The 12218-nt window shown below is 43.7% G+C and overlaps 2 protein-coding genes across 3 annotated transcripts in view; one reads left to right on the forward strand and one right to left on the reverse strand.

Annotated features, from left to right (window-relative positions):
- pgr (progesterone receptor) overlaps positions 1-4681 on the forward strand; it is a 75879-nt gene extending 71198 nt beyond the window's left edge. The window contains exon 9 of the mRNA XM_071357943.1: positions 1167-4681. Within this exon, the coding sequence (XP_071214044.1) occupies positions 1167-1322 (156 nt within the window). The 3' untranslated portion in view covers positions 1323-4681. The remainder of the gene's footprint in view (positions 1-1166) is intronic.
- Positions 4682-7097: 2416 nt separating this feature from the next.
- Positions 7098-12218, reverse strand: part of LOC139548331 (rho GTPase-activating protein 42) — a 346340-nt gene continuing 341219 nt past the window's right edge. For both annotated transcript variants that reach the window (XM_071357947.1, XM_071357948.1), the window contains one exon: positions 7098-11054. In XM_071357947.1, coding sequence (XP_071214048.1) covers positions 10966-11054 — 89 coding nt within the window. In that variant the 3' untranslated portion in view covers positions 7098-10965. The remainder of the gene's footprint in view (positions 11055-12218) is intronic.

A 12218-nucleotide genomic window follows, 5' to 3' on the forward strand; every position in this document is an offset into this window, starting at 1 on the left:
GTTCATAATTTGACCATATGTCTTGCGATCGGCTATCTAATTGAGGTTACGATAGCGAAGTATCAATGATCAATGATTTGGAGGAAACTAAACCACGATCATTATCCCAGCATGCCGCTTTTTTTCCCCCCTTTGGTACGGTTGAGGCCTATACTAAAATGTATTACAATACAAGATAATATAAAGACAACATCCTCCATGCGTTAAGAACCACGGGGTTCAAACCTGTTTGGATAATGCACTGCGTCATTCGGACATGCACTTTGTAGTCTACTCTGTAACTGAACCTGTTGGTTTATCTACTGTGTGCATTAGGGCCTAAGTGGCATTTTTATACTGTGCATTAATTATCTGAATATTTATTTGTGCAGCTGTGGACAGGTCCAGGTTATCGGGATAGTAACCTATTACACCCACTCCTAAATCGTTGGATAAAAGTTTCAGGTATCAGGACCATGATTTGTTGAGGACAAAATGCTAACATGTTTGCCCCCCCCCCCCCCCTCTCTCCCTCCTCCCCCATCTCTCCCCCCTCCCCCATCTCTCCCGCCTCTCTCCCTCCTCCCCCATCTCTCCCCCCTCCCTCATCTCTCCCCCATCTCTCCCTCCTCCCCCATCTCTCCCCCCCCATCTCTCCCTCCTCCCCCATCTCTCCATCCTCCCCATCTCTTTCTCCTCCCCCCCTCCTCCCCCCTCTCTCCCTCCTCCCCCATCTCTCCCTCCTCCCCCATCTCTCCCCCTCCTCCCCCATCTCTCCCTCCTCCCCCATCTCTCTCCCCTCCCCCATCTCTCCCTCCTCCCCATCTCTCCCTCCTCCCCCATCTCTCTCCCCTCCCCATCTCTCCCTCCTCCCCCATCTCTCTCCCCTCCCCCATCTCTCCCTCCTCCCCATCTCTCCCCCCCATCTCCCCCTCCTCCCCCATCTCTCCCTCCCTCCTCCCCCATCTCTCCATCCTCCCCCATCTCTCCCTCCCTCCCTCCTCCCCACTCTCTCCCTCCTCCCCATCTCTCCCCCTCCCTCCCTCCCCCCCATCTCTCCATCTCTCCCCCATCTCTCCCCCCTCCCCCATCTCTCCTTCCTCCCCCATCTCTCCCTCCTCCCCCATCTCTCCCTCCTCCCCATCTCTCCCTCCTCCCCTATCTCTCCCTCCTCCCCCATCTACCAGATTGTGAAGAAAGTGAACCTGTACTGTCTTAGTACCTACATCCAGGCTGACGCCATGAAGGTTGAGTTCCCTGAAATGATGTCAGAGGTCATCTCCTCCCAGCTCCCCAAGGTCCTGGCCGGCATGGTCAAGACCCTCCTCTTCCACGCCAAGTGACCAAACACAGGAGACAACCAAACCTGCACCGCGCAAAGCACCATGGAAGAATAGAATATACCCAAAGAGCAAGAAGAGTTGAATAAATATTTTATCAACATCATCCAATATCAATCGAATATCGACCAAAATGTTATGTTGATTTGAAAATAGGTCTTTGTCCGGTGGGTGTATCATATCATTGAAACTAAGAAAATTAACCAAGTTAAACGTGAAGGTTTTGGGCAGGTATTATTTTGCCCAAGTTAAAACATGAAGGTTTTGGATAGGTGATATTTGGACCAAGTTAAATGTGAAGATTTTTAGAGGCATTATTTGGACCAAGTTAAATGTCAAGATTTTAGTGAGGGATTATTTGGACCAAGTTAAACATGAAAGTTTTGGGGAGGCTTTATTTTGATCAAGTTAAAACATGAAGGTTTTGGATAGGTGATTTTTGGACCAATTTAAATGTGAAAGTTCTGGCTAGGTATTATTTAGACCAAATTCAACAAGAAGGTTTTGGGGAGGTATTATTTGGACCAAGTTAAAACGTGAAGATTTTGGGGAGGAATTATTTGGACCAAGTTAAAACGTGAAGGTTTTGTGCAGATATTATTTGGACCAAGTTAAATGTCAAGATTTTGGGGAGGTATTATTTGGACCAAGTTAAACGTGAAGGTTTTGGGGAGATATTATTTGGACCAAGTTAAAACGTGAAGATTTTGGGGAGGAATTATTTGGACCAACTTAAACGTGAAGGTTTTGGGGAGGTGATATTTGGACCAAGTTAAAACGCGAAGGTTTTGGGGAGGTGGTATTTGGACCATGTTAAAACATGAAGGTTTTGGATAGGTGATATTTGGACCAAGTTAAATGTGAAAGTTCTGGCTAGGTATTATTTAGACCAAATTCAACAAGAAGGTTTTGGGGAGACATTAGTTGGACCAAGTTAAAATGTGAAGCTTTTGGGGAGGTTTTATTTGGACCAAGTTAAACGTGAAAGTTTTGGGGAGGCATTATTTGGGCCAAGTTAAAACGTGAAGATTTTGGGGAGGTATTAGTTGGGTTTTATTTATTTTTGTGTCAGAATGATTCCTTCTCCAAGGTCTGTCTGCCCTGGCTGAAGTACACTAGTCCTAACGACGGGCAGATATGTTCCATCCTCCAGTCAGACCTCCTCTTAGAACTGTGGTGAATCCATCAAAATATTGTTAAGGTGCCTCCCTGACCTTCAATTCACTCTTATCCTTTGAGGTGGTGGAAACGTATATAAAGAAGTTGTGTTAGCATTTTTAATTTGTGAGAATTACTGTTTTGCTAGACTTGTAAGAGAGCTAGGTTATGTTCCAAATGGCACCCTATTCCAAACAGTGCCCTGCTTTTGACCAGAGTGACATGGGCCCTAGTTGAAAGTAGTGCACTATGTAGGGAATAGGGTGCTGTTGCGTCTCAAACAAACCTTAAAACTGGTATACCAAGTTTTGCTTTTTGTGTTTGTTTTCAGTTACGTACATGTCACACTCCCTGCCTGATGGCTAGGCAGGCGTTTATATATCTCAAGTTCTGCAAGTTACATTTTCGTACAAAATACACAATGCCATTCTATTTCATGTACCATTAAATTACATAACCACTGTATTTTTTTATCTCATTAAGTTAAAATATATTTCACAAGAGAGACCTGTAAAGGGAGTACAAGGGGAATGATGCTATTTCAATGCCATTGCTATTCGCAGAAATGTGGAAAAATAAATGTTCCATTGCTCTGCGATAAGGAAATACCATCTGGACCCTCTCCCTGATCCACAAGATAAAGACATAGAGAGCGAGAGAGGGAGAGAGAGAGAGAGACATCAAGAGAGAGAGAGAGAAAGACAGCAAGAGAGAGATAGAGAGAGAGAGACAGAGACAGTAAGAGAGAGAGAGAGAGAGAGAGGAAAGGAGAGAGAGAGAGAGAGAGCGAGACATCAAGAGAGAGAGAGAGAGAGGAAAGGAGTGAGAGAGAGAGAGAGCGAGAGAGAGAGACATCAGGAGAGAGAGAGAGACAGAGACAGTAAGAGAGAGAGAGGAAAGGAGACAGAGCGAGAGAGGAAAGGAGTGAGAGAGAAGGAGGGAGGAAAGGAGAAAGAGAGGAAATGAGAGAGAGAGAGAGAGAGAGAGAGAGGGGGAAAAGGAGAGAGAGTAAGGGAGGAAATAAGAGAGGAAAGGAGAGAGAGTAAGGGAGGAAAGGAGAGAGAGAGAGAGAGAGAGAGACATCAAGAGAGAGAGACAGAGACAGCAAGAGAGAGAGAGGAAAGGAGAGAGAGAGAGAGAGGAAAGGAGAGAGAGAGAGAAAGGAGAGAGAGAGAGACAGCAAGATAGAGAGAGGAGAGAGAGAGAGAGAGAGATAGAGAGAGGAATGGAGAGATAAAGAAAGAGGGAGGAGAGAAGAAATTGTATCTGGTGGATTTGTAGTAAAATATGTCTAGTGAGATCTATCTCTCTTCAACATCAGATCACAAGTATCTATCCTGGACCTAGTTTGAGTAGTGTAGTGTACAGAGGCCCTAACTTCATGGCCAGGTCTCCTTGCTTTCCTTGACCTTAAACCTCCATTAATTTATTATGACATCCACGGTACTAAGTCAGCTGATGACGTGCTATCAAACACATTGATACGGTTGGCACTGACATCAAACCATCCTAGTTTTAATGACATCCACGGTACTAAGTCAGCTGATGACGTGCTATCAAACACATTGATACGGTTGGCACTGACATCAAACCATCCTAGTTTTAATGACATCCACGGTACTAAGTCAGCTGATGACGTGCTATCAAACACATTGATACGGTTGGCACTGACATCAAACCATCCTAGTTTTAACGACGTATCACAGTTGGGGTGGAATATATTGGCACTCTTGCATGATTCACTATTTCTTCTAGAATAAGTTGAAATTTTAGAAACGTCAAATTCATTTGAATTTGGTTGGAGGCAATGATTGTCATTTAGTGTGCAAATGATCTAACCTGTGGTACGTTGCAGGTTCCTACAGGGTGAAAGGGGCCCTTCAACCAGTTTTAAAAAGAGGAAACTGAACATTCTGCCAGGGTGCCAATATATCAGAACGAATCTGTTTATGTTTAGTGAATAAACTGCAGCCAGCCAGCATAAAGGTAGAATTATTAAAGTATGCATCCTAATTGGCACCCCATTCCCTTTATAGGGCACTATACTATGGGTTGTGGTCAAAAGTAGTGCGCTATGTAGGGAACTTTCAGGTCGTGTTGTGTGTCCAGTACAGTATACAGTACAATGACAGAAATATGTTTCTTTTGTATTGGTGATTTTCTTATATTGTAGATGTTAAATTAATACAATACATTTCCACTCATTCCATGTCCTTTCTTTTATTTTGTTCTTAATTATACAATGAGTGGGTCTAATCCTGAATGCTGATTGGTTAAAACTGCATTCCAGCTGGTGTCTATTCTACAAGTTACCACCGGCTAAATCTATGATGTTAAAATGCCTATTTACTCTGTTCCATCTGACTGCGCAATCCACTGTCTCATCAGCCCAGCCAGGCAATTTATAAACTTGATCTCCACTATAAAAAGCATCTAGACGTGCCGGAAGTCGGGATGAGACAGACAGGCAGGCAGCTTTTCTCAGCCAGTCGAAATCATGAATCAGCATAATTTCTATGGATATATACAAAGAACTATCAACAGAAAACAGGTCAAACGAAACAAAGTGCAGCTAGTTTGTTAATTTCCAGCTTCAGTTTGAAGTGATTGTGTTAGCTGTGTTGTTGGCTAGCTCCTCTGAACAACAGTGTCCTGTCGAGTGGGCACATTTTCTATGCCAGGCGAAATCGTGCATTATTAGCTCATTGTTATGGATGTATCCTAATAAATCTCACCAGAAAACAACGTACAAAATGCAAATGCAGATACTTTGCTGTTATTCTGGCTCCACTGTTTGACGTGACTGTAAGTTAGCGGTAGTTGGCTAGCTAGCAATCAAGGGATAAGAACCTTGCCAGCCAGTGTGGCAATGGAACATTTAGAACGAACGACTGGTTCTCATCCATAGATGCAGAACAAAAAAGACTGAACGACTGGCCACCGAACCGATAGGAAGAACGACCAAACGGCTTGGGTAGCAACCCTAGAATTGTGTCGGGACTAAATCTTATATCTACATAAATTAATCAAAATAAAGGTTTTATTAAAATATGTAAATCATTATTTGAATATGTTGGTAACCTGTTGTATGAAACTGATAATGCCCTCAAAGCCAGTGTTTGGAGGATATACTGGCACGGTTTGCGGGCCCTCACGTGCCTATATATTTTCCAAACACCAGCTTCGAGGGCATTATCATTTAAGCATCAGTTGGCCTGACTAGAGGACTAGAGAGTGGGTTATTAATCGGCCTGACTAGAGGACTAGAGAGTGGGCTATTAATCGGAAAGACTAGAGGACTAGAAGGTGGGTTATTAATCGGAAAGACTAGAGGCCTAGAAGGTGGGTTATTAATCGGAAAGACTAGAGGACTAGAAGGTGGGTTATTAATCGGCCTGACTGGACAGTTGGAGATTAAAAAGGAAAAAGTTGGCCTGATTAAAGGACTAGACAGTGGGTTATTAAAGGTAACAGTTGGCCTGACGAGAGAACTAGACAGTTGGTTATTAAAAGGAAACCATTAGCCTGACTAGAGGACTAGACAGTTGGTTATTAAAAGGAAACCATTAGCCTGACTAGAGGACTAGACAGTTGGTTATTAAAAGGAAACCATTAGCCTGACTAGAGGACTAGACAGTGGGTTATTAAAAGGAAACCATTAGCCTGACTAGACAGTGGGTTATTAAAAGGAAACCATTAGCCTGACTAGAGGACTAGACAGTGGGTTATTAAAAGGAAACCATTAGCCTGACTAGAGGACTAGACAGTGGGTTATTAAAAGGAAACCATTAGCCTGACTAGAGGACTAGACAGTGGGTTATTAAAAGGAAACCATTAGCCTGACTAGAGGACTAGACAGTTGGTTATTAAAAGGAAACCATTAGCCTGACTAGAGGACTAGACAGTTGGTTATTAAAAGGAAACCATTAGCCTGACTAGAGGACTAGACAGTGGGTTATTAAAAGGAAACCATTAGCCTGACTAGAGGACTAGACAGTTGGTTATTAAAAGGAAACCATTAGCCTGACTAGAGGACTAGACAGTGGGTTATTAAAAGGAAACCATTAGCCTGACTAGAGGACTAGACAGTTGGTTATTAAAAGGAAACCATTAGCCTGACTAGAGGACTAGACAGTTGGTTATTAAAAGGAAACCATTAGCCTGACTAGAGGACTAGACAGTTGGTTATTAAAAGGAAACCATTAGCCTGACTAGAGGACTAGACAGTGGGTTATTAAAAGGTACCATGAGTGTTCACTAGAGAATGCAGAGAAGTGCTCCGATCATTTCCTTGTCCTAACGTCAGGGAGTATCATTCCAGAACCATTGTTCAAGGTCACTGAACATCCTGATGGCTTTAAATGGAAAGGAACACCAAGATCTTGCCAACTAACCACTAGAAGCCCAAATACCTCAGTCATGAGTTCCTTCTTCTTTCCTCTTTTCTGTTCACTTTGACAAAGTCCTGTGTTGAAGCAATCTCCTCTTCTCTGTTTTCACTTTTCAAAAAACACTTTTACTTTAGTAGATATTAGGTAAACAACATCCCAATTGAAAATCTTTGATTTCCATGATTCCTACATTTATTTTGCAGTTAGACTGAAGAGAAACAATAAGACATTCTGTTGTACACAAGTTACACATTTATTACTTGAGTCTTTAGTTTTTTGTGACAGTACAAAATTAAATATCAAACACCATCTTTAATAAAAATAGAATCGGAGGTTACGTCCCAAATGGCACCCTCTTCCCAGGGTCCATAGGGTTCCTGTCTAAAGTAGTGCACTATATAGGGCATGAGGTCCATAGGGTTCCTGTCTAAAGTAGTGCACTATATAGGGCATGAGGTCCATAGGGTTCCTGTCTAAAGTAGTGCACTATATAGGGCATGAGGACCATAGGGTTCCTGTCTAAAGTAGTGCACTATATAGGGCATGAGGTCCATAGGGCTTTGGTCTAAAGTAGTGCCCTACATAGGGCACAGGGCTCTGGTCTAAAGTAGTGCACTATATAGGGCATAGGGCTCTGGTCTAAAGTAGTGCACTATATAGGCTAAAGGGTGCCATTTGGGACGTAGTCTCATATTATACATGTTTAGTCTGAGTTGATATAATTCACCGTTGCCGTTGCTAGTACACCAGCGTACTAGACTAGAGAGTATATATATCGGACATTAGACAAACATTCAATTTTCTAATTCATCATTTAGACTTAACGATACATAAAAACAAGTTAACTACGGCCCGGGATTCAAGCCGATCGACGATATGGATCATGCACCATTTAAAGGTAATTTCCGTGGTCTCTATGAAGACAGGAACATTGGCTTTAAAATGTGCACAGCTGACAAAGCGGGATCGGATCGAATCCTGGCCTTTAAGTGATAATTTCTTTCAAAACACAGTGAAGATTAAAAGGGTAAATACTTTAATAGTACCAAATAGAAGAAGAGCTCCTGGATGTGTGACATGCAGGTACCATATAGTTAAACAAAAGTGCACTTGAGTGATTTACTAGTCAGGAAAAACACTTGAGTGATTTACTAGTCAGGCATTACGTCCCCAATGGAGCCCTATGAGTCCTGGTCAAAAGTAGTGCACCACGTACTCAAGTTGGATCGAATCCCCGAGCCAACTAGGTAAAACCACCTGTCGATGTGCCCTTGAAGCAAGGCGCTCTGGGTAAAGAGCGTCTGATAAAAAGACTAAACTGTGAGTCTGGGATACATTCCATGTACATGTTGTTGGAGCAGCAACCACAGCTAAGGTGCACTGACTATTTCACATTAAATAACTCTTTATTGCCATAAACATTGAAATGTACAAAATCTCAATTTTGTTTAAAGATTCAGAAAGATGTGTTGGTTTGATCTAAGAAGGGAATCCTACCTCGTCATCTAAACGAGACAGACGTAATACTGGAACTAAATTAGTACCACAACACTAAAGACAGACAACCAGCAGGTCAGGTCTATGGGTAACATACCTGTATATCTTTACACCTGTGGGTATTTATTAGTAGGATTTGGCCAGGATTTCGTCCAATCACGCTGTGTCCGCTATGCACCTTTTAAAGGCAATGTTGTAGCTTCCGCTGAGACGGCATTCACAGAAAAACTGTTAGCTCATTCAGATATTTGACTTTTAAATGGTGCATAGCCGACAAATCGCAATTGAATCCTGGACGTTTTTTCATATTATACTGAACAAAAATATAAATACAACATACAGTTCATATGAGGAAATCAATTAATTCGGCCCTAATCTTTGGATTTCATTTGACTGGGAATACAAATATGCATCTGTTGGTTACAGATACCTTAAACAAAATGGGCCTCTCGATGGGCCTCAGGTACCCGTCTCTGTATTTCTGTGCATTCAAATTGCCATCGATAAAATGCAATTGTGTTCGTTGTTCGTAGCTTATGCCTGCTCATACCATAACCCCACCGCCACCATTCTGTTCACAACGCTGACATCAGAAAACCAAAAAAAACGTGGTCTGCGGTTGTGAGGCCGGTTGGACGTACTGACAAATTCTCTAAAGCGAATTTGGAGGCTTATGGTAGAGAAATTAACATTCAATTCTCTGGCAACAGCTCTGATGGACATTCCTGCAGTCCTGCATGCCATTTGCACGCTCCCTCAAACATTTTGACATCTATGGCATTGTGTGTGTGACAAAACTGCACATTTTAGAGTGGCCTTTTAATGTCCCCAGCACAAGGTGCACCTGTGTAATGATGCTGTTTAATCAGCTTCTTGATACGCCACATCTGTCAGGTGGATGGATTATCTTGGAAAAGGAGAAATGCTCAGGGATAAAAAACAAATTTGTGCACAGAATTTGAGAGAAAAAGCTATCTGTGCGTATGAAACATTTCAGGGATTTTTTTTTTCAGCTCATGAAACAATGGGACCAACACTTTACATGTTGAGTTTATATTTTTTGTTCAGTGTATATTATCAATCGTGTATGTTTTTACTGCATATCCCACCTGGAACATACAGTATCCCACCTGGAACATACAGTATTTCACCTGGAACATACAGTATTTCACCTGGAACATACAGTATTTCACCTGGAACATACAGTATTTCAACACTAACCTATAGGAATAGGACCAGCAGCATGACATGACCAGAAGTATTCATCTTGATAAGGGTGTAGATACGGTAGGTAGGTAGGTGGGTAGGTAGATAGGTAGGTAGATAGATACGGTAGGTAGGTAGGTGGGTAGGTAGATAGGTAGGTAGATAGATACGGTAGGTAGATAGGTAGGTAGGTAGGTAGGTAGATAGGTAGGTAGGTAGGTAGGTAGGTAGGTAGGTAGGTAGGTAGGTAGGTAGGTGGGTAGGTGGGTAGGTGGGTAGGTGGGTAGGTAGGTAGGTAGGTAGGTAGGTAGGTAGGTAGGTAGATAGGTAGGTAGGTAGGTAGGTAGGTAGGTAGGTAGGTAGGTAGGTAGGTAGGTAGATAGGTAGGTAGGCAGGTAGGCGGTTATGTAGATAGGTAGGTAGGTAGGTAGGTGGTTAGGTAGGTAGGTAGGTAGGTAGGTGGTTAGGTAGATAGGTAGGTAGGTAGGTGGTTAGGTAGATAGGTAGGTAGGTAGTTAGGTAGGTGGTTAGGTAGATAGGTAGGTAGGTAGGTGGTTAGGTAGATAGGTAGGTAGGTAGGTAGATAGGTAGGTAGGTAGGTAGATATGTAGGTGGTTAGGTAGATAGGTAGGTAGGTAGGTAGGTAGGTAGACAGGTAGGTAGGTAGATACGGTAGATAGATCGGTAGGTAGATAGGTAGATAGGTAGGTCGGTAGGTATGTAGGTAGGTAGCTAGGTAGGTAGGTAGGTAGGTAGGTAGGTAGGTAGGTAGGTAGGTAGTTAGTTAGGTAGATAGGTAGGTAGGCAGGTAGGTGGTTAGGTAGATAGGTAGGTAGGTAGGTAGGTAGGTAGATAGGTAGGTAGGTAGGTAGGTGGTTAGGTAGGTAGGTCGGTCGGTCGGTCGGTCGGTCGGTCGGTCGGTCGGTCGGTCGGTCGGTCGGTAGGTAGGTATGTAGGTAGATAGGTAGGTAGGCGGTTATGTAGATAGGTAGGTAGGTAGGTAGGTAGGTGGTTAGGTAGGTAGGTAGGTAGGTAGGTGGTTAGGTAGATAGGTAGGTAGGTAGGTGGTTAGGTAGATAGGTAGGTAGGTAGGTAGGTAGGTAGGTAGGTGGGTAGGTGGGTAGGTAGGTAGGTAGGTAGGTAGGTAGGTAGGTAGGTAGATAGGTAGGTAGGTAGGTAGGTAGGTAGGTATATCATCCAGGTGATAAAACACACATCTGCTCCATCTACTGCATATGAACTATACTCAACGTTCCCATATCTACATTTCTGATCAATAGGGACACTTGGCCTTCACAACAATCAAATCAATCACGTTACAGATGATTGTTACCATGGATACCATGACATGATCCAGGTTGCGTTGTTAAGGTGTCGGTGCAGTCAGTTTGTTGTTAGAGATAAACCACATAGTTCTCAGGGATCAAGCCAGTCTTTCCCTGGAACGTTGCTTGGATCCAGCCAGGTTCAATAGATGGATACACTGAGGATGGAGAGACACAGAGAGAACAGCTGTCAGTCAAAGAGAGGAGAGAGAGGAACGTTGGAGCCAGTCAGGATCAATAGATGGATACACTGAGGATATTCTAGCCTAGTGTGTTTTGATCTGTCATTAATGCTAATTATTCTAGCCTAGTGTGTTTTGATCTGTCATTAATGCTAATTATTCTAGCCTAGTGCAGTTTGATCTGTCATTAATGCTAATTATTCTAGCCTAGTGTGGTTTGATCTGTCATTAATGCTAATTATTCTAGCCTAGTGTGGTTTGATCTGTCATTAATGCTAATTATTCTAGCCACTCTCTTCCATCCCCCTCTTCCCTCAGCCTCTCTCCTCTCTTCCAGCCCCCTCTTCCCTCAGCATCTCTCCTCTCTTCCCTCCCCCTCTCCCCTCAGCCTCTCTCCTCTCTTCCCTCCCCCTCTCCCCTCAGCCTCTCTCCTCTCTTCCAGCCCCCTCTTCCCTCAGCCTCTCTCCTCTCTTCCCTCCCCCTCTTCCCTCAGCCTCTATCCTCTCTTCCCTCCCCCTCTCCCCCTCTTCTCTCAGCCTCACCCCTCTCTCCTCTCTTCCCTCTCCTCCCCCCCTCTTCCCTCAGCCTCACCCCTCTCCTCCCCCTCTTCCCTCAGCCTCACCCCTCTCCTCCCCCCTCTTCCCTCAGCCTCACCCCTCTCTTCTCCCTCTCCTCCCCATTGTACTTTATAGGGAATAGGGTGGCATTTTGAACGGGTACACAGTAATATAAATGCTGCGGGGGATGTGAACCTCTGCTGACGGCTGCTAGTGTATTCTGGCTCTGTCATCTGAACGGATGAGATCTAGCTAAGCTGCTCCACAGCTTTCCACCACTACGAGGTCACTGTGACCTGCCGTAAGGCTGCTGTCCTGGGACTGAGCCAAACACAAGGCAAGAGGCAAAAAACATCCCTCTGAGGCTAGGCAGGCTATCTGGGTGTTTAGAGAGAGGATAGGTAATAACATCCCTCTGAAGCTAGGCTGGCTATCTGGGTGTTTAGAGAGAGGATAGGTAATAACATCCCTCTGAAGCTAGGCTGGCTATCTGGGTGTTTAGAGAGAGGATAGGTAATAACATCCCTCTGAAGCTAGGCTGGCTATCTGGGTGTTTAGAGAGAGGATAGGTAATAACATCCCT

The sequence above is a fragment of the Salvelinus alpinus genome, chromosome 21, assembly GCF_045679555.1.
Source record: "Salvelinus alpinus chromosome 21, SLU_Salpinus.1, whole genome shotgun sequence".
NCBI lineage: Eukaryota > Metazoa > Chordata > Actinopteri > Salmoniformes > Salmonidae > Salvelinus > Salvelinus alpinus.